This window comes from Salvelinus namaycush, chromosome 16, assembly GCF_016432855.1.
Source record: "Salvelinus namaycush isolate Seneca chromosome 16, SaNama_1.0, whole genome shotgun sequence".
NCBI classification, from domain to species: Eukaryota; Metazoa; Chordata; class Actinopteri; order Salmoniformes; family Salmonidae; genus Salvelinus; species Salvelinus namaycush.
The window spans coordinates 7,725,460-7,748,423 of record NC_052322.1 but is presented as its reverse complement, the minus strand read 5'-3'; the positions used below and the strand labels follow the sequence as shown (position 1 = coordinate 7,748,423).

General features: G+C 42.8%; 1 protein-coding gene across 1 annotated transcript in view; it reads right to left on the bottom strand.

Moving 5' to 3' along the window:
* The window catches only part of LOC120060870 (phosphatidylinositol 3,4,5-trisphosphate-dependent Rac exchanger 1 protein-like), a 119,493-nt gene that overhangs the window by 16,362 nt on the left and 80,167 nt on the right, over positions 1-22,964 (bottom strand). Inside the window, exons 16-25 of the mRNA XM_039010278.1 lie at positions 20,235-20,380; positions 14,483-14,575; positions 13,086-13,234; positions 10,659-10,744; positions 9,173-9,312; positions 7,116-7,230; positions 6,743-6,927; positions 3,224-3,385; positions 2,788-2,998; positions 1,167-1,407 (exon numbers count right to left, since the gene is read on the bottom strand). Coding sequence (XP_038866206.1) covers positions 1,167-1,407; positions 2,788-2,998; positions 3,224-3,385; positions 6,743-6,927; positions 7,116-7,230; positions 9,173-9,312; positions 10,659-10,744; positions 13,086-13,234; positions 14,483-14,575; positions 20,235-20,380 — 1,528 coding nt within the window. The remainder of the gene's footprint in view (positions 1-1,166; positions 1,408-2,787; positions 2,999-3,223; positions 3,386-6,742; positions 6,928-7,115; positions 7,231-9,172; positions 9,313-10,658; positions 10,745-13,085; positions 13,235-14,482; positions 14,576-20,234; positions 20,381-22,964) is intronic.

Here is a 22,964-nt window from a genome sequence, read left to right as displayed (position 1 = left end):
CTACGAATAATACAGATGAGAATTCTCTTGGTAGATAGTGTGGTCTACAGCTTATCATAAGGTACTCTACCTCAGCAGAGCAATACCTCGAGACTTCTTTAATACTAGACATCGTGCACCAGCTGTTATTGACAAGAAGACACACACCCCCACTCCTCGTCTTACAAGACGTAGCTTCTCTGTTCTGCCAGTGCATGGAAAATCCCGCCAGCTCTATATTATCCGTGTCGTCATTCAGCCACGACTAGGTGAAACATAAGATATTACAGTTTTGAATGTCCCATTGGTAGGATAGTCGTAGGTCATCAGTTTTATTTTCCAATAATTGCATGTTAGCGAGTAGAACGGATGGCAGTGGGAGTTTACTCGCTCGCCTATGGATTCTCAGAAGGCAGCCTGACCTGTGGCCTCTTTTCCTGCGTCTTTTATTCACGCAAATTACAGGGATTTGGGCCTGTTCCCGGGAAAGCAGTGTATCCTTCTCGTTGGACTCATTAATGGAAACGATTCCCGTTCAAGAAGGCAGAAATACAGCGGGAATGACGCGTCATATGATGCAAAACCCGTCACACCGGCTGTATTTCTATCTGCTTGAACGGTGAATAGCTCATATACACATAAAAACATAAAAGGACCCCAGGAATAAATAGAACAGACATGCACAAATACGATATAGCATTCAAAATGGGTGACTCTTTCCTTTAAACAAGAAAAACAGGAAGCTGGACAAACAGGGCCAGGCCTCAGGAGACTGCCTGGGGACAACAGTTCCATAATATCTTGGCCTTTCATTTTCACGCAGAATAATAACACACTTTATAAATACTGAGCTAAATTATATTGTATGCTAAAAAAATATAGAAATTATATATAGACAATAACCCCAAGCACACATTAAAATCCACAAGAAATGATTAAATCGGGCAAAAAAATCAACATTTTGCAATGGCCATCTCAGTCTCCGGACTTGAAACACATTGGCAACCTGTGGTTTATAGAGTCATTTTTACTCGTCTTTATCAAGGGTGTAAAAACTTTTGGAACCCCACTGTATATTTGGCCACATTAAATGAGCTCGCGGAACGTGTCTGGCTCGAGGGCCACCGGATTGAGATCCCTGACGTACAGTAGGTACTTTGCAAGGATGTTCATATATGTGTACTTACGCGTCTATTTGGGTGACGTACTGCCTCATCTCTTGCACGGCGATGTCCAGGCGGCTGTAGAGGCGGCTGTATGCATCCTGGATCTCCATGTCCTCCTGTTTGAGCCTGTCTGGGATGCCCTCTCCATAGCCCTCGATGTCCCCCTCACCATCCTCCTCCTCCCCGAGACCGCTGCAGCTGTAAGACGGGGCACCCATGCTAGTCACACAGTGTTGGGTGTGAGACATGTGAGACAGGTTAGCTGTGGGGAGAGAGAAAATAAATAGAGGTAAAGAAATGAAAAGGAAGTGAAAGAGTATTAAAATAAGTGTCTACGTCTTTGAAGTTAAGAATAGTTTGAAAAGCTGCACTTAACATCGTGGTGTCAGAAAAGCAGAGGTAAAAATAGAAAGAGGGAGAGACAATCAACGTTCACTTCCAGAGACCTATACCACATGTTGAGCTTTCATATACAATAACACTCTGGTGAATATACAACCTATCATTTTGACAAAAACAGTGTGCTTGTGTATAAAGGGCCCATTACACATTGCTGTTCTATGTACATTCTACTGCCTTGAGAGTCATGAAGAAATGCCCTAGAATATGATACAAATAATTTGTCTAATTCACAATTCTACTTCCTGATCTAGAAGCCTGAGGGTGTAATGTTAGCACATAATAGCACAGGCTACGATTAAGTCGAGGAACTGAGGAGAGAGGAAGGTTGAAGCAATACTAACGATGCTAATCTTCCAGTCAGACGGCTGGCTGTCTGTCTGTAGCAGCTTCCTCTGTCTCTTCCCGTCTCAGTGTTTCTCTGAGCAGTGTCAGAGCGGCCCGTGTGACAGGCCGAAAGGCAGGCTACCGAAACCGCAGAGACCGACAAAACACAGACAGGAGGACAAGATGGGCCCACAGAGATACGTAATGTTCGATTTAATTCTGGGGATGGGCCAAGGGCTACACCTGTAAATATCTCTCCCACCGACTCTCTCTCCTCTGTTTCTCTCCCTCTTCTCTGTCCTTCCCTCTCACTTTCTGAAGAATATTCCACCCTTGGTGTCTTGGAGTGACCGCTTTGATGACATTATTCACCAACACCCACAGAGGGGATGGCTAAACGTTTCGGAGTGGGGGGGTCGCCTGAGGCTAATGGTTGTTTAATGGGAAACCAATGGAGACGATTAGAGTGGTGGGATTACAACTACTTTACTGCAAATGTACTGCGGGAGTTGTCACTATATGCGGGCTAAAGGCTAATTTACTCAGTTTGTTTCATCACAAGAGCTTAAAGTAATTTGTACTGTGGGATGTAATTGATCAAAGATGGTATTTAGTGGAAATTATCTCTTTGTTTTAAGCTTTAAGGTGGGTTAAAGGCTAGCTCTGTGCAATGTTGTACAGGGGATCTTGGCTATTGTTGGCAAAACTCAACTGTGACTATAATTCCACAAAGTAACTGAACTGAGGCATTGACATAACTCTACAAAGTTGCTAAAGAGCTGTGTAGTATGTGTGCTGCTGTACTGTTGTTCTTTTTGTAATCTAAAGGTATATGTGCATATGAGTGTGTACTGTATGTGTGTGCCAGTGCATGTACAGTACACACACACACGTCTGCATTGTCTTCTCACCCCACCTTGGTTGGGGTCCAGGCCGTAGAAGGAGTTCTTGCGTCCGAAGCGGAAGCTGAAGGCCCTGCCGGACACCATGGGGGTCTTGGGTTGGGACACCTGCATCAGGTTGACGTGGCAGTTGGTGGGCACAAAGTCCATGCAGCCCAGCGGGTGGGTCAGTACGCCTGCCTGCTTGAATGTGGGGCACGCCTTTTTCCTCAGCTCCTGGGCAAACTGAAAACAACAGCTAATGAAAAACGGTATATTTACCGCTATCACATAATGATGGATCAATAGTCGTTGCTGATCTGAGTGTCTGGCGGGGGAGGGGGAGAGACAAGGAGAGAAAGGAGAGAAAGAAGAAAGAGAGTGCGAGAGAGAGAGAGAACTTGAAGACATTTGTAGCTGCTCTTGCACTACAAAGGGGGCTATGATAGAGGGATCCTGTAGATCCTGTACCTGCTGGTATCTGCTGATTCGCCGGCGGATGCTCTCCAGCTTGGTATCACAGATGTTCCTGAACTCAAATTGGGGCATGGACATCACGCGGTCACTCTGCGCGATCAGCTGGCTGCAGTTACGCACAAAATGACTGTCGTCGCTTGCAAAGGCCTCCAGGATCTGACAGGGCAGAGTGTATGTTTTAAATCCCTTTGGGTTCACGTCTTCAAGTTCAAGTGATTTGAAGTGATTTTTGCATGGAGAGAAGAGCACGAAGCAACCTGGGAACCATTCACTCCTATTGTTCTCATCATAAATGCTAAATGGTAGAAATCATGGCTGTGGCGATGCAATAAAGGCAAACCCAAAGTGTTTATGCTAATGCTAGGAGACTACAACAACAATGGACATTTCCTGTTCCTTGACGGTATGGCCGAAGAAGCCTTCAGGCTACAGTGACTATCTGCATTGACCCTTCCATTTTATAGTCTCTATGCACATTCTACACACTCATCATTTCCTCACACACATACATTCAAACATGCACTCACATACAATCATCATATACGCTGCTGCTACTCTGTTTATCATATATCCTGATGCCTAGTCACCTTACCCTTATACAGTTAAAGTCGGAAGTTTACATACACTTAGGTTGGAGTCATTAAAACTTGTTTTTCAACCACTCCACAAATGTCTTGTTAAACCTCTTGGCAATAGGGGGTGCTATTTGCACTTTGTAATAATTTCGTTCCCAAATTAAACTGCCTCGTACTCAATGCTTGCTCGTACAATATGCATATTATTATTACTATTGGATAGAAAACACTCTCTAGTTTCTAAAAACGTTTGAATTATTTCTCTGAGTGAAACAGAACTCATTCTGCAGCACATTTCCTGTCAGGAAGTGAGATTTCTGAAATCGAGGTCCCTGTTCTGAGGTCAGTTTATAAGTCCCCATGCAAGCTATGGGGCTACATGCACTGCATACGCCTTCCTCTAGATGTCAGTAAGCGGTGAGAATTTGAATGGAGTGGATTGCACCATCTGGGGCCCTATATAAGACCGTGGAACGGAAGTACCGTTCTTTTCAACGGGGCGCCTGGCGCAAGAGGGACATCACAATGGCGTCCTGCAAAGCTTTCGTTTTAGCAGTTCTATATCTCCGGTCATGTTTTTATTCGTTATAGTTGTTAAAGACATCATAAGGTAGTTAATTTAAACCGACTTATAGCAGTTTATATCAGTTTATTGCGATTTTCTGGGATTTCTTTGTGACGCGCTATCAGGAGTTGGACACCTTTCCGGCACATAGCTAATGTTAGCGGCTATTTCGACAGGAGAAGAGGACATCTTTCAACCAAAAGACGATTGTTCTGGAGAAAGGACACCTTGCCCAAGATTCTGATGGAAGCTCAGCAAATAGTAAGCAGTCTTTATGCTGTTAATTCGTATTTATGTTGACAAATGTCAAATAATAATTCCGCCATGAATTTCGGTGCGGTCTCGCTTTAGCGCACGCTGTATTGTGCAGTAACGTTAATTTTAAAAATCTAACACAGCGATTGCATTAAGAACTAATTTATCTTTCATTTGCTGTCCAATCTGTATTTTTTAGTCAAGTTTATGATTACTTATCGATTAGAATAGGTGCCTTTCCCAAGATTTCTCCTGACATTTTCTTTGCAGCTTGGCTACTTTTCTCATTGTATAACCACGATTTGTGCCACTAAATATGCAAATTTTCGAACAAACTCTATATGCATTGTGTAATATGATGTTATAGGACTGTCATCTGAAGAATTCTGAGCAGGTCAGTGAAAAAATGAATATCTTTTGCTGGGTTATACGTTATCGCTATTTTTGGCTTGAATCAATGCTGTTGTGTGGTTTGCTATTGTGGTAAGCTAATATAATGCTATATTGTGTTTTCGCTGTAAAACACTTAAAAAATCTGAAATATTGGCTGGATTCACAAGATCTGTGTCTTTCATTTGCTGTACGCTGTGTATTTTTCAGAAATGTTTTATGATGAGTATTTAGGTAATTCACGTTGCTCTCTGTAGTTATTTTAGTCGCTTTGGTGAGAGTTGTGATGGTGGCTGCAATGGTAAACTATGATTTATACCTGAAATATGCAAATGTTTCTAACAAAACATATGCTATACAATAAATATGTTATCAGACTGTCATCTGATGAAGTTGTTTCTTGGTTAGTGGCTATTTATATCTTTATTTGGTCGAATTTGTGATAGCTACTGATGCAGTAAAAAAATGGTGGAGTAAAAAAAGTGGTGTCTTTTGCTAACGTGGTTAGCTAATAGATTTACATAGTGTCTTCCCTGTAAAACATTTTAAAAATCAGAAATGATGGCTGGATTCACAAGATGTGTATCTTTCATCTGGTGTCTTGGACTTGTGATTTAATGATATTTAGATGCTAGTATTTACTTGTGACGCTATGCTAGGCTATGCTAGTCAGCTTTTTTACTGATGGGGGTGCTCCCGGATCCGGGTTTGGGAGGAATTAGAGGTTAACAAACTATAGTTTTGGCAAATCGGTTAGGACATCTACTTTGTGCATGACACAAGTCATTTGTGGGCAGAACTGAAAAAGCGTGTACGAGCAAGGAGGCCTACAAACCTGACTCAGTTACACCAGCTCTGTCAGGAGGAATGGGCCAAAATTCACCCAACTTATTGTGGGGAGCTTGTGGAAGGCTACCCGAAACGTTTGACCCAAGTTAAACAATTTAAAGGCAATGCTACCAAATGCTAATTGAGTGTATGTAAACTTCTGACCCACTGGGAATGTGATGAAAGAAATAAAAGCTGAAATAAATCCTTCTCTCTACTCCAAGATGGCGTAGCAGTCAGACGTCTTTGTCTTCGTCTTATCGTATCCCGTGTATATATATTTTTTGCACTCACTGTATATAGACTTTTTCTATTGTGTTATTGACTGTATGTTTGTTTATTCCATGTGTAACTCTGTGTTGTTGTTTGTGTCGCACTGCTTTGCTTTATCTTGGCCAGGTCGCAGTAAATGAGAACTTGTTCTCAACTAGCCTACCTGGTTAAATAAAGTTTAAATAAAAAATAAAAAAATTCGGACATTTCACATTTTTTAAATAAAGTGGTGATCCTAACTGACCTAAGACAGGGAATTTTTACTTGGATTAAATGTCAGGAATTGTGAAAAACTGAGTTTAAATTATTTGGCTAGGTGTATATAAACTTCCGACTTCAACTGTACATATCTAACCCTGCCACTCCAGTATCCCTGCACATTATAAATATGGTATTTGACGCTGTAAATAGGTTTCTTACTGATTCCTGTTCTTCCTATTTCTAGTGTTTTTGTTCTACTTTAAAAAAATTATACTGCATTGTTGGGAAAGAGCAAGCAAGAAAAGCATGTCACTGTGCTAGCGTACGTCACAATAAAAACTTGAAACTGAACCACATACTGCTGCTAGCATGATAAGAGTAGCGTAAGCATGCTAATACTACAAAAACAGTGGACATGTGCTGTACCTTCGCAGTAAGGCTGAAGCAGCCCTTGGGCTCCACCATCTTCTCCAGGACGTGGCTCTTGATGCCGGCCGTACTGACATACTCGTACACCACGCCGTGCTCCAGGTGCACGTTGTCCACCGTCATGCTCACCAGGGGCACCGTGTCATCAGACAGAGACAGCCGGCTCAGGCCCCCCCTGCAGTCTGGATTGGACAAAGGGACGCTTTTGAGTACCTACTTACAAGTACACACCTGTTAGCAGACAGACACAAACATACACTTCTATGGTGAGATTGTGTAAGGTACCTGATCCTTTCCCATTCTTTCTCTCTCTCTCTCTCTCTCATCCCCCCCCCCCCCCCCCCCCCGGTGGTGAGGTGGTGTACAGTACCTGTTCCGTTCCTGCCGTTCTCATCATCGATGTCTGAGCATTTCTCTGCTGTGCAGGCCTTGAACGGGCCCCCCTCCTCCTCCACATCCTCAAACACACGGTACACCCACTGACACTGACAGGACACAGGGAGAACACACCAGGGTCAAACACTGGTGTGTTTGTGTCTCTAGGTGTATAATATGCGTGCATACATTCAAGTGTGTGTCTAGGTTTCTGTGCAAGAGCGTGCTTGGAATCACATGTGCTTCTCTGGCAGTTAAAGAATTTGTGTGTGATTGAAGTAAAAGAGACATTAAGATGTACTTCAAACAGAGTTAAGCCAGGTTAAACATCAACAAAGCAGGGGATTGGACAGGAGGAGCCAGGTTAAACATCAACAAAGCAGGGGATTGGACAAGAGGAGAGGAGCCAGGTTAAACATCAACAAAGGAGCTCCTAATGAAAGCACTCCATAGCAGAGGTGTGGACTCGAGTCACATGACTTGGACTCGAGTCAGATTCGAGTCACAAATATGATGACTTGCAACTCGACTTTAACACCAATGACTCGTGACTTAACTTGGACTTGAGCCTTTTGACTTGACCTGACACCCTCCCCAAGCCCAGATATAAAAAAATGATGCTATTAAAAAAAGTAATCAACTCTTCATTTAACGGATTACAGTTTGAATCGGACTGCAGCCAATCAAATTGTGCCAGCTGAGAAAGTTGTGCGTGGCAGTGCAGAGGAACGTCAGCGGGTGAATTCAGATGGAGCCCTTGGAAAGATGATACCCCAAATTATTATTTTTGGATATAAAGATGACGCTGTATCAACAAAAAACGGATTGCAACTTGCAAAACAATCAGGAAGAAAATTAGACAATTTCCAAATTTGTTCGACATTTGAAGCTGCACAAAGAACGGTAAGTCGTGGCTAATATAGCCGACAGCTATATATTTTATTACTTTGCTAGTATCATGTAGGCTAGCATAACGTTAAATCAATGAGCCTCCACACAATCAGTCAGTGCGCGAACGTGATCATTGCACCCAAGATTGAGCTACAACTGGCTAGGCAGTTGGTAGCCTAAATCCTACCTGATGTTCCTAAATCAAGGTTGGGCGATTGAGGTTATACGATTGTGTACAAGCCTATTTTGCCCCATAGCGATCCTCAATAGTCGATCACTATTTGGGGGGGGGGGGGGGGGGGGTCTTTCTCATGGCTACCCATGTATTTCCATGGAAATATAACGTTTATTTGGTAGATAATAAAAATATAGATATTTTTACAATATTCAAGATTTGCGTAAATGTAATAATATACTAACTATTACTCTTGTTAAAAATATGAAATGGTATTACATTTGGTGAAGAGCACAGTATGACTTGTTTAGGACTCGAAACTTGACACTTATCGGTCTTGACTTGAGACTTGACTGGGACTTGACTGGGACTTGCCTGTCTTGACTTGGGACTTGAGTGCTAAGACTTGAGACTTACTTGTGACTTGTAAAACAATGACTTGGTCCCACCTCTGCTCCATAGTATACCCTGCACTGTCCCAAGCTGACAAAGCCAAAATATTTGTCACAGTAGGAAAATAACAACAAGGGGAAAAGTAGGTATATTGGCAGTTCACTGTAAACCATAAAAGAGTGAAATTGAGGATGCAGAAGAACCCTGGTTGTGACGCATTAAACCAGTCAAACCCTTGCATGTGACACTGTAGAAGGGAACACACTACAGTAGTGTGATTGAAACACGTCTCGACACTGGTAGAAAAGTCACAATGGTACATTAGGCTAATGCCATCATGGTTGAATCTCTGATCATGTACGTTTCCCTAATATTGTGCGTACAGTATTAAAACATTGTTTGTCGTCAAATGTCTCTTTCTTTAAAAAAAAGAGATTCTCCCTATGTATTTGAATGCTTTATTGACAGACAGTAAGAATCAGAGGGGGATGAGACAGGGATTGAACCCTGTTTTCCAGTAGGGAGTCCCATGTGTGTATGGATCCGGTAGTGTCACCGCTGGACCACAGCTTTGCACGCAAACTACGTCTCACCATGTCGGGCTGATCCTGCTGGTCGTGGTGGGAGGTGAAGTGCTCCAGGACCTCCTGGTAGTCGCTATGGTTCATGTTGTTGCCATTCACCTTCAGGATGCACTGACCTGGCTGGAGTCCTGCCACCGCCGCCTCCGACCCTATAATCACACAGGGGTCAAAGTGGGCGGGGACACAGCTTCTCATGTGTCATCCTGTAACCACCGATGTCACAGAATGCTGAATGAATGTTTTTCTATAATAACAGCATGTGTACAATGTATCCTCATCTATCTGGTCCATTCTGTACATATTTAGTTCATTCTATGTTATTCGGAGATCCCATTGAGATGAAGAATCTGTTTTTAACATGATCAGAGAATAAGGCATATCCAAGACCATCTGCTCATCTAAGAAGTAGATAGGTGTGTGGCTCAGGTGGTAAAGCATGGCATTAGCAATACCAGGGTTTTGGGTTTGATTCCCGGGACCACCGATGCATAAAATGTAAGCACACATGGACTGTATGTCGCTTTGGATAAAAGCATCTGCTATATGGCATATATAATAATTATTATTAAGCTATGTGTATACTATTAATTAAAGTTCCTATATTGTTTTGGTCCTCAAATAAGTTGTCTGGTAACACTTTAGCTGTGCCCTAAAATAAGAACAGATCTCCTGTCCCGTTTAAAAATACCAGCCCTAGCATAATTTCCCCAGTGATCCACCTCACACAAAGCACACGACTCCATATCTTCAGTTTAGCAGCCAACCCAAGCCAACCAAATCCCAGCCGTCAACCAGGATCCTGGTTTAGGAGACAAGAGAGGGAGCTGGGGAGTATGATATCATTCAGAAACTCCTATGGGGCCAGTAGCTGAAAGGAGCCTGCGTGTGTGTGTTTGTGTGTGTGCAGCCAGAGCAGAGTGTATGAGACCCCGGGTCGTGACTCCTTCTCCCTCAATGCAGAAGAAAATAAATCGGCGGCCATGTTTCCTCCTTCCTTATCCAACTGTTTTACACATTTGTACTCATCCCTTGCTCGTGACTCAACAGTTGTAAATACAATTAAAAATGTACTTTGACCCTAGCCTGGCGAACATGTGGTCCTTTGACCCTAGCCTGGCGAACATGTGGTCCTTTGACCCTAGCCTGGCGACCATGTGGTCCTTTGACCCTAGCCTGGCGAACATGTGGTCCTTTGACCCTAGCCTGGCGAACATGTGGTCCTTTGACCCTAGCCTGGCGAACATGTGGTCCTTTGACCCTAGCCTGGCGAACATGTGGTCCTAAAAAGCAGAGCCTCAAGAAACTGGACCTGAAGTTAACAGGTGCATGGCTGGCAGGTAACGCCTCATCCTATAATGTAATATTGATTTAAGGAAGCCCCCCGCTCCTCTCTGAATCAGAGGGGTTGGGTTAAATGCGTAAGACACATTTCAGTTAAATGCATTCAGTTTTACAACTGACTAGGTATCCCCCAATCAGAGAGGTTGTTACTCACCTTTCCTTACTGCGTGTACATGAGGTGGGGCAGAGCCACTGAGTTTGAAGGACAGGGCACCGGGAGTGTCTGGAATCTTCACAATCCTATAACAACAAGAGAGTGTGTATGTGTGCACACGTGTGTGTAGGTCAGTAGAGGCTCCTCAGAGGAGGAAGGGGAGGACCAGCATCAGTGAATTTAAAACAATAGTGAAACATTAAAAAATGTATCCCTTTTTAGATAAAACTATACTTAATATATTCACCTCACCAAATATTTGATTAAAACACACACTTTTGCAATGAAGGTCTACAGTAGCCTCAACAGCACTCTATAAGGTAGCACCATGTTGTAGCCGGAGGACAGCTAGTTTCCATCCTCCTCTGAGTACATTGACTTCAATACAAAACCTAGGAGGCTCGTCTTTCTCACCCCCCTTTTCCATAAACTTACACAGTAATTAAGATAGGTTGGAGGACATCCTCCGGAAGTTATCAAAGCTCTTGCAGCATGAACTGACATGTTGTCCATCCAATCAAAGGATCAGATAATGAATCTAGTCCTGAAAGCATAAGCTACAGCTAACTAGCACTGCAGCGCATAAAATGTGGTGAGTAGTTGACTCAAAGAGAGCGGGCAGAACTGAAAAAGCGTGTGCGAGCAAGGAGGCCTACACACCTGACTCAGTTACACCAGCTCTGTCAGGAGGAATGGGCCAAAATTCACCCAACTTATTGTGGGAAGCTTGTGGAAGGCTACCCGAAAAATTTGACCCAAGTTAAACAATTTAAAGGCAATGCTAACAAATACTAATTGAGTGTATGTAAACTGCTGACCCACTGGGAATGTGAAATAAATAAAATCTGAAATAAATCATTCTTTCTACTATTATTCTGTCATTTCACATTCTTAAAATAAAGTGGTGATCCTAACTGACCTAAGACAGGGAATTTTACTAGGATTAAATGTCAGGAATTGTGGAAAAACTGAGTTTAAATGTATTTGGCTAAGGTGTATGTAAACTTCCGACTTCAATTGTACTTCGTACCCTTGCACATTGACTCGATACTGGTACCCCGTGTATATATAGGCAAGTTGTGCGGTCCCTCATCCACAGAAATAGCACTACACCACTGCAAGTCAGATCTGTGGTAGGTCTGTAGCCGGTGGTGTCTGTGTGCTGCATGTGTTCCCCGCTCGCTTCAGCCATGTGAGCAGAAGCCAAAATGCAACCTTCCTGTGCTCATTACGAACAGGGTAAATAAAGAATATTGAATAACAGCACCATGGACAACTCCTCCGTTCACCCGGAGACTTGGTGCTGCCATTTTGATATGCCGCTGACCACGTTTTAGCCTTCTCCCATTTACATTGTGTCATAGTTTACACACGGATTAGCCTACACTGTAATTCATTCAAATCCATGCACCATTTATGCAGTAAACGGAGCTATATTTAGGTGCTATACATTTTTTGGAGGTGCAATTCAGAAGACTAGTAAAGGCCCAGTGCACTGCTTTTGTGAAAAAGTATTATTTTTCCCGATACTAATCTGTAATCTGATCCAGAAAATTGCCCATATCTGTTACAATACTCGTTTTCTCTGATTACTCGACACACCCTTGCATGTGATCAGGTGTGTATTCATTCCGCCGATTCTGTTGAAAAACGTTTCTTAAACAGAAGCAAACGGAACAAAAACAGGGATAAACATACCTGTCCAATAGAAACTCGTTTGCAACTGTTGGACTAATGACTACACACTAGATGCAGGTAAGATTGTGCAAGGTGGTATTGAATGTGTCAATGTCTGTCACCTTGATGACTCAAATTTCTCTCTACCTGTTCACCTACATTGTAGACTTTCATTCATAGGCTAGGTTGGAGCAACCCCATGATGTGTACAGGAACATTTGAGTATCATGAAGTAGCCTAAACCTATCAGTGTTACATTAAGCTGGATGAATCGAATACGACAGCCTTCCAATATGCTGTAATAGAAATAAGGCCAAGCTCATAAAAAAATAATCGTCCTCCCTCATCTTAAACAGCACTGACTGCCACTAGTGTAGGTGTGTAGAGGATACTTGTCTGTGTGTATATACATGCCTGTGTACTCACTCCTTGGCATTGACCAGCAGGCGTAAGGAGCAGCGGATGCAGAAGGCCTGGTTGATAGTGTAGGTGTGTAGAGGATACCTGTGTGTGTGTGTGTGTGTGTGTGTGTGTGTGTGTGTGTGTGTGTGTGTGTGTGTGTGTGTGTGTGTGTATACACACATGCCTGTGTACTCACTCCTTGGTCTTGGTGTTGACCAGCAGGCGTAAGGAGCGGCGGATGCAGAAGGCCTGGTTGATAGTGTAGGTGTGTAGAGGATACCTGTGTGTGTGTGTGTGTGTGTGTGTGTGTGTGTGTGTGTGTGTATACACACATGCCTGTGTACTCACTCCTTGGTCTTGGTGTTGACCAGCATGCGTAAGGAGCGGCGGATGCAGAAGGCTTGGTTGATCATGGTCTCCACCTCCTGGAAGGGCCTGAGGAACACCAGGTCCTCGTTGATGGTGAAGATCTTCCTGCCCTCCTGCAGCCCCGCCATCTGGAGGGGAGGATGGAGAGAGAGGCAACAACGGTGGAGCATCAGGGTAGGTTGTCTCTTCATTTCTGGTACGTCAGTGTCCATTTTGTTTTTCAGATGTAAATAGTGTGAACAATTTTCGACCAGATTTCACTTATAAAACCTGGATAAGTGATGGCAATAGCCTAAAAAATAACATCTAAATGATCAAAAACACAGCGATTCTCACGGCAGCCTTTATATCCTCTCTGGCTAGCCCAGGACACAGGGACCAGATTCACTAGTATGACGCTTGGCTTTGGTTGTCTGGGGGGCTGGCTCTGGAGGACAGCCCAGAACAGGAAGGCACAGTGGCCCACAGTGAGTGAGTGAGTGTGCCTGCGTGCGTTTTCACATTTGTGTGTTAGGTATTCACCCTGCAACCCTCCCGGAGTCCCTGGCTCTCCCAGGTTTTTTCCCCCACTGGGCCCGGAGAATCAGCTGGGCCTCATTCACAAAGCACACACACACACAGACGGACTCAGTGTTTGGGCAGTCTCGGATACACACGCTCTGTGTCAGCCAGGCCCCAACTACACTGGCACTGTCTGGAGCAGAGGAGGGGAGGAATAGCAGGAGTGAGATGGAGTGGAAACGAGAGGGAGGAAAAATAGGGTAGGGGACACAGAAGGAGTGTGAGAGGTTCATTTTAGGAACTGTACGGATGATGGTACAACTGTAGGCCTGAGGGCGGGAGGAGTGAGTTGGAGCGAGGGAGGGGAGTAAGATATGAAGGAACACTGAGGGACAGTCAGGGAAGGAGTGCTGTAAGACTGTGTTTACCAATCCCTTCCTCAGGGATCCCCAGTCGTTGCACATATGCTCTGATCCAACTAGTCAACAAGACCTTGAGGAGTTGATTCAAAAAGAAAGAAAGAGAGTAGATAAGGCTGTCCTCCAGCTGCAGACAGAAAGACAAACAAACACATATGCACAGAACCCCCCCCCCCCCCCCCCCCCCCCACACACACACACACACAGAGAGCTGAGATGGCAGTGAGGAGAATGTGAGCAGGCATGTCTAATAGTTCTGATCCCCACACTGAGAATAAAGTCCCCATGAGGAGAGGGACAGGTAGAGTGACAGCACTACCACTGTCTCACACACTGGGACTAACGGGCTCTGTCAGTAAGGAGGAGGAAGCATAGCAGGTGTGTGTGTGTCGTCATCTATGTGTGTGTCTGTGTGTATTTTACGTGTCTGCGTGTGTGTGTTTATAGACTCCTCACCTCAGCGTGAGAGCCCCTGGTGACAGACCTCACCACGATGGCCTTGTTCTTCTCCTCAATCTCAAAGCCGTAGTCTTCCTCCTCTGGGTGAATCTATGGGGAGACAAAAAAACATCAACAAAGGTCCTTAGAAGGCATTGACCGACATTGATTGATTCATTCATTAGATCAACGAACCAACAAAATCAGAACATTTTATCTGGCACTCTCTGTGCAGTCAATAACAAACGAATGACACAATGGCAATGACAGACCTGCGTAAAATACGTACATCACATTTGGGTTTATTTGGGACTATTCCATTACAGAGCAATAACAGGAGCGTCGCCAATTGCAAGGTGGGGGTTATTTCTCTTCTGCATAGTTGTGATAAGATGGCTATTGCTAACGCCCGTCTGAGGAGACGGGTAACAGGAGAACGGCTAAACAATGGGCTCTGCAGCGTCAAAGAGCTGTGTGTGTGTGTGTGTGTTGGGGTCCATCACTTCAATCATGGCTGGAAGGACTGGGAAGGATTAGCATTTGAGCTAATCATTGGGGATGGGGCATCATGTCTACTTCCTCCTTTGTTCTTCTGAAGAAACGCTAGGGAAAGCTAATGCGTTAATGTTAGCCTGGCAATGTAACTTCCAGTTTCCAGCCCTTTTCTTAAGGGGTTAAAGATGTATGGATAAATCAACGAGATGTGTATTGTCCTTGTTCAGCCATGACTACGAGAAACTTAGAATATTACAGTTCAGGTCCCATTGATAGGATAGTCTCAAACGGAGCTCCTCCGGTTCCTTCTCTAGTGACTGTATGTTCGCCAATAGAACGGAAGGTAGAAGCGGTTCATCACCAACGTTGTCTCGTCAGGATACTGGCTCGTCTGCCTCTTTTGCATCGTCGCTTCCTATTTCGAGTCCGGGGCATTAGGGCCTGGTATGGAATAAGCCGAACGTCCAGAGCTGCCGACTCGTTTAAGTAGAAATGTTCGTCCAAATCGAGGTTAGTGATCGCATTCTGATGTCCAGAAGCTATTTTCGATAATAGGAAATGTTGGCGGAGACATTATGTAGATAAGTGTAAAAACAAAAACACACAAAATATCAGGATTGTCACATTTACCAACAGGTGCTGGAAGAATGAGAGGAATTTCGAAATCCCCTTAAGAACGGACGGCAGCCTCGGGTTAGATGAACGGAGGAGGGTCGTGTCTATTTCTTAACAACAGAAAACGATTTCTAATGTTAAGGAAGTCTCAAGTTTTTGCTCGCTTGAGTTAGAATAGCTCATGATAAGCTGCAGACCATACTATTATATTACTACTACTACCATATTTACCAGAAGGTCACCTGTGCAACAAGAGGCAATAAAACTCTAGACTACCTTTACTCCACATACGGAAACACATAGAAGGCTTGCCCTCCATTTGGCAAATCTGACCATAACGCTATAATTTTGAGTAATGCATACAAGCAAAAACTCAAAACAGGAAGTACCAGTGATGCTCAATATGGAAAAGCTACAGGACTGCTTCACTAGCACAGACTGTAATATGTTCCAGGATTCATCCGCTAACATTGAGGAGTTCACCACATCAGTCCCGGCTTCATTAATAAGTGCATCAATGATGTCATCCCCACAATGACCGTACGTACATATCCCAACCAGAAGACATGAATTAGAGTCAACATCCGCAATGAGCTAAAGGCTAGAGCTGCAGCTTTCAAGGAGCAGGATACCAATCCGGAAGCTTATAAGAAATCCACTATGACCTCCGACGAGCCATCAAACAGGCTACGCATCAAAATAGGGCTAAGATCCTTGCAAACCATCACAGTAAAACGAGTCCTATATCGACATAAACTGTAAGGCCACTCAGCAAGGAAGAAGCCACTGCTCCAAAACCCCCATAAAAAAAAGTCAGACTACGGTTTGCAACTGCACATGGGGACAAAGATCGTACTTTTTGGAGAAATGTCCTCTGGTCTGATGAAACAAATATAGAACTGTTTGGCCATAATGACCATTGTTATGTTTGGAGGAAAAAGGGGGAGGCTTGCAAGCCAAAGAACACCATCCTAACCGTGAAGCACGGGGGTGGCAGCATCATGTTGTGGGGGTGCTTTGCTGCAGGAGGGACTGGTGCACTACACAAAATAGAAGGCATGAGGATGGACAATTATGTGGATATATTGAAGCAACATCTCAAGACATCAGTCAGGAAGTTAAAGCTTGGTCGCAAAGCTTGGTCGCAAATGGGTCTTCCAAATGGACAATGACACCAAGCATACTTCCAAAGTTGTGGCAAAATGGCTTAAGGACAACAAAGTCAAGGTATTGGAGTGGCCATCACAAAGCCCTGACCTCAATCCCATAGAAAATTTGTGGGAAGAACTGAAAAAGCATGTGCGAGCATATACACTGCTCAAAAAAATAAAGGGAACACTTAAACAACACAATGTAACTCCAAGTCAATCACACTTCTGTGAAATCAAACTGTCCACTTAGGAAGCAACACTGATTGACAATAAATTCCACATGCTGTTGTGCAAATGGAATAGACAAAAGGTGGAAATTATAGGCAATTAGCAAGACACCCCCAATAAAGGAATGGTTCTGCAGGTGGTGACCACAGACCGCTTCTCAGTTCCTATGCTTCCTGGCTGATGTTTTGGTCACTTTTGAATGCTGGCGGTGCTTTCACTCTAGTGGTAGCATGAGACGGAGTCTACAACCCACACAAGTGGCTCAGGTAGTGCAGTTCATCCAGGATGGCACATCAATGCGAGCTGTGGCAAAAAGGTTTGCTGTGTCTGTCAGCGTAGTGTCCAGAGCATGGAGGCGCTACCAGGAGACAGGCCAGTACATCAGGAGGCCGTAGGAGGGCAACAACCCAGCAGCAGGACCGCTACCTCCGCCTTTGTGCAAGGAGGTGCACTGCCAGAGCCCTGCAAAATGACCTCCAGCAGGCCACAAATGTGCATTGTTACAGCTTATTGTTTATTGTTTTATTGTTACAGCAGCGGACAAACCATTCAATGAATTACTGACTGGTAACAATGTACAGTGCTGTTACGTTCACACAAGTGTATGTGCTCATTTATGTGTGTGTGTACATTCGTGTGTGTGTGTGCGTTCATGTGTGTGTGTGTGTGTGTACGTTCATGTGTGTGTACAGTGGTTCCTCCTTTAAAAGTTGTGTCATACTGCAGCACACCTTGTGGACTGCTGCAGCATTCTATGGCACGTTATTTAATTGTCAGACATTTCTACGTTAATGCAAGTTAGTGCTAGTTTGACCACCAGAGGGCAACTTTGAAAAGCATTTGATATTCTCCCACATTGGCATTACTAGAGAATTTAAAACCTTTTTTTGGAATAACAGTGTACATGGGACTGATTTTAAGAAATTTGGCTTAATTAATTGAATCAACCCTCAGGGTTGGAATGGAAAATATTGCGCTGTACAACGTGACGGTCGGTAGTAGGCTACAGCATAAGAGGATTGGAGGATCCTAAATTAATATCTAAGGGGCATAACATTTCCACAGCCTAATTGTAGTGTAACCAATACTAATTTTGTCTATGGTAGGCCTACAGTATATCTCAAAATATTTTTTTCAATGACGTGACTCTCCACCAATAATTACATTTAGAGGATTGGAGGATTTTCCGTTAGATATTCTCACAGATCCTAAGGGGCTTTAATATAATTCTAAATGAATTAATAATAATGAATCGCTTTGTTAAAAAAGTAACGATATTTTGGAGATAATTTATGTAATGGTTTTCTTCCTGGGATGAAGGAGAGGACCAAATGCAGCGCGGCTAGTGTTCAACATAATTTAATAAAGAATATGAGAACACTACAAACAACAAAACAATAAATGTGAAAACCGAAAACAGTCCTATCTGGTGCAGAACACAAAGACAGAAGACAACCACCCACAATCCCCAACACAAAACAAGCCACCTATATATGATTCTCAATCAGGGACAACGATTGACAGCTGCCTCTGATTAAGAACCATATTAGGCTGAACACAGAAACAGACAAACTAGACACACAACATAGAATGCCCACCCAGCTCACGTCCTGACCAACACTAAAACAAGCAACACACATAAGAACTATGGTCAGGACGTGACAATTTAGTTTTCAAAAAAACGACCGTGAGCGACTGTAATCTGAATAAAGGCCCAAATAATATTTATAAAGGCCAAAATATAGCCCTGCTAATAGCCATAATGACGCTGTACGTGACCATGTGTGTTTGAAAGAGTATTTCCAGTAAGCAGCAATTTGTTTGCCTTCATTAGACAACTTTGTTCAAATATTTCTGTAATTTATTTATATTTATTTATTCCCAAAGTAATTCATTATGGCCTCATAGCTAAATAAACGTCAGCATTTTGAAAGAGTATTTTTATCATTCTTTTATTAATGAAAGCATAAAGATGCTGATGAAGAAATACAGTAGTGTACAGTATATGCTTTTACATTTGGATAATAAAACATTTAAAGCATTTTGAAGATAAGCCACCTGCATTTGTTTATTAGGTTACTGTGCAGTCTGACAAGTAAACATAGCCTACAATACATACTGTAGTAAACATGGAAATGCAGGCACGCGGGACACCAGGGTTCAATTCCCTGACGGGGAGGAAGGAGTAGGCTGTCCTTGTAAATAAGAATTTGTTCTTAACTGATTCCATATGTGTTAATTCATAGTTGTGATGTCTTCACTATTATTCTACAATGTAGAAATTAATAAAGATAAAGACAAATCCTGGAATGAGTAGGTGTGTCCAAACTTTTAATTTGATTAATATTATGGTGTTTCTATTCCAATAAAAAACAAAAAACCCTCTGGGTTTCTGTTAGGATGGAATGGAAAATATAGTGCTGTACAACGTGACGGTCGGCAGTACAGTACTGGGCTATTTAGCTTAAGAATCCCGATGTCGTGCGGGCATGTGGGAGACTGGGGTTCAATTCCCCGACGGGGAATGGATCCATAACTAAATAAACATCGGCATTTTGAAAGAGTATTTTTATCATTATTTTATTAATGAAAGCATAAAGATGATATTATTGGTTACATTGTTTTCGTTTGAATGTACAGACTGGCACTAAGAACAGAACAGCGGGAACATTTCCCTAGTCAGTGCCATTATTAGTGCAATTTTGTTTTCAAATAATTCTTGCCATTCTTGAACATGGGGTGAGCCATTGTTACTAATGTGTAAATTAAGCCAGTTTGTTATGTAGAATGATTTATTTCTGTTTTTAGTGCGAGAAAAAACAAAAACCTACAGTCATCTCATGGGTCTCCCAGTCGAGGCCAGCACGGTTATTGAACCAGCATCCGTAGCAACACAGCTTGCACTGTTATGCAGTGTCTTAGACCGTTGTGCCACTCAGGTGCTGTACAACGTGAATGGTCGGGAGTGGCCTACAGTACTACAGTAAGAGCAAAATAATCCTAACATAAAATAAAATAAAAACCTTAGCGTAACAGTTTTAGTAAGTAATACTGAAGTCGTGCACAATTATCAGTTTCTAATTAGGTTTATGTTGCCCATTCATTGTCAGTTAGAGACACAGTAGGACCCAAAAGCATAATCAGTACTCTAACTCCCCCTTGTGGTGGTCTGGAGCAATGAAGTGGTGATGAGGGATACCATACTAAACCACAAATGACCTCTAAATCCCACGGCGTAAACTCACAACTTTTAAAGGAGGAACCACTGTAATTGCACTCACCACTAGGGACTTGACCAGGATGTTCTCGATGAGCTTGAAGTCGTTGCGCTGCAGCTGCTTGGTCTTGGAGCTGGTACCCTCCATCTCCTCGTCGGCGTAGAAACGAAAGAACTGTGACTCGTCTTTGAACTCGGTCTTCTCCAGAACTGTGACAAAGAAAGGGAAAGAGAGAAAGGGTTGAACTGATGATAAATGTGGTTCACTTGAATAAGTCTTGCGTCTAAATGTGGGTCACTTGAGTCTGCGTCTGAAAAGGAACGTCACCCTATTCCCTATGTTGTATTTGTATTTATTATGGATCCCCAAGGCAGCAGCTACTCTTCCTGGGGTCCGGCAAAATGAAGGTAGTTATAAAATTTAAAAAACATTACAATACATTCATTACAAAATTCACAACACACTAGGTGTGTGCCCTCAGGCCCATACTCCACTACCACATATTTACAATACACAATCCATGTGCACGTGTGTGTATAGTGCGCATGTTATCATGTGTGGGTATGCATGTGTCTGTGCCTATGCTTGTGTTGCTTCACAGTCCCCGCTGTTCTATAAGGTGTATTTATATCTGTTTAAAAAAAATCTGATTCTACTGCTTGCATCAGTTACCTGATGTGGAATAGAGTTCCATGTAGTCATGGCTCTATGTAGCACTGTGCACCTCCCAGTCTGTTCTGGACTTGGGGACTGTGAAGAGACCTCTTGTGGCATGTCTTGTGGGGTATGCATGGGTGTCTGAGCTGTGTGCCAGTAATTTAGACAGACAGCTCGGTGCTTTCAACATGTCAATACCTCTCACAAATACAAGTAGTGATTAAGTTAATTTATCCTCCACTTTCAGCCAGGAGAGATTGACATGCATATTATTAATGTTGGCTCTCTGTGTACATCCAAGGGCCAGCCGTGCTGCCCTGTTCTGAGCCAATTGCAATTTCCCCAGTCCGTCTTTGTGGCACCTGACCACACGACTGAACAGTAGTCCAGGTATGACAAAACTAGGGCCTGTAGGACCTGCCTTGTTGATAGTGTTGTTAAGAATGCAGAGCAACACTTTATTATGGGCAGATTTCTCCCCATCCTAGCTACTGTTGTATCAATATGTTTTCACCATGACAGTTTACAATCCAGGGTTACTTCCAAGCAGTTTAGTCTCCTCAACTTGCTCAATTACCACATTATTCATTACAATATTTAGTTGAGGTTTAGGGTTTAGTGAATGATCTGTCCCAAATGCTTTTAGTTTTTGAAATATTTAGGACTAACTTATTCCTTGCCACCCATTCTGAAACTAACTGGAGCTCTTTAAGTGTTGCAGTCGTCACTGTGGTAGCTTACGTGTATAGTAGTGAGTCATCCGAATTCAAAGACACTCTGGCTGTACTCAAAGCCAGTGGCATGTCGTTGGTAAAGATTGAAAAAAGCAAAGGGCCTAGACAGCTGCCCTGCAGAATTCCTGATTCTACCTGGATTACGTTGGAGGCTTCCATTAAAGAAAGCCCTCTGTGTTCTGTTAGACAGGTAACTCTTTTTCCAGAATATAGCAGCGGGTGTAAAGCTATAATACATACGTTTTTCCAGCAGCAGACTATGATCGATGTCAAAAGCCGCACAGATGTCTGACAAATCAGCCCCCACAATAATCAGTAATTTGTGTAAGTGCTGTGCTTGTTGAATGTTCTTCCCTATAAGCGTGATGAATGACTGTTTGTGTATTGTAAATTAGCATTCCATCACAATTTTTCCAAAAACTTTACTAAGGGTTGCAACAGGATGATTGGTCAGCTATTTGAGTTAGTAAAAAGGGCTTTACTAGACTTTTGCTTCCCTCCAGGCCTGAGGGCACACACTTTCTAGTTGGCTTAAATTTAAGATATGGCAAATATGAGTGGCAATATTGTCCGCCATTGTCCTCAGTAATTTTCCATCCAAGTTGTCAGACCCTGGTGGCTTGTCATTGTTGATAGACAACAAATTCAAAAATAACAATTCTTGTCTTTCATAATTTGGTCAGATTTACTTGGATGTGTAGTGTAAGCGTTTGTTGCTGGCATGTCATGCCTAATCTTGCCAATGAAAAAATAATTTAAGTTGTAGCAATATCAGTTGGTTTTGTAAAGAATGAGCTACCTGGTTCAATGAATGATGGGGCTGAGTTGACATATTTTCCCCAAATGTCATTGAAGGTGCTCCAAAGCTTTTTACTATCATTCCTTATGTCATTTATCTGTATTTCATAGTGTAGTTTCTGCTTTTTATTCAGTTTAGTCACATGATTTCTCAATTTGCAGTACGTTTTCCAATCGTTTGTGCAGCCAGACTTACTTGCCATTCCTTTTGCCTCATCCCTTTCAACCATACCATTTTTCAATTCCTCATCAATCCACGGGGATTTAACAGTTTTTACAGTCATTTTCTTAATGGGTGCATGCATATTAGTAACTAAGCAATTTCATAAATGTGTCAAGTGCAGCGTCTGGTTGCTCCTCATTACACACCACGGACCAACAAATATTCTTTACATCATCAACATATGAATCACTACAAAACTTATTGTATGACCTCTTATGTTAGGCCCATCCTTTGGAATTTTGGTTTTCCTAGATATGGTTACTATATTGTGATCACTACATCCGATTCATCTGGATACTGCTTTTAAGCACATTTCTGCAGCATTAGTAAAGATGTTTTCAATATATGTTGATGATTTCAATCCTGTGCTGTTTGTATCCT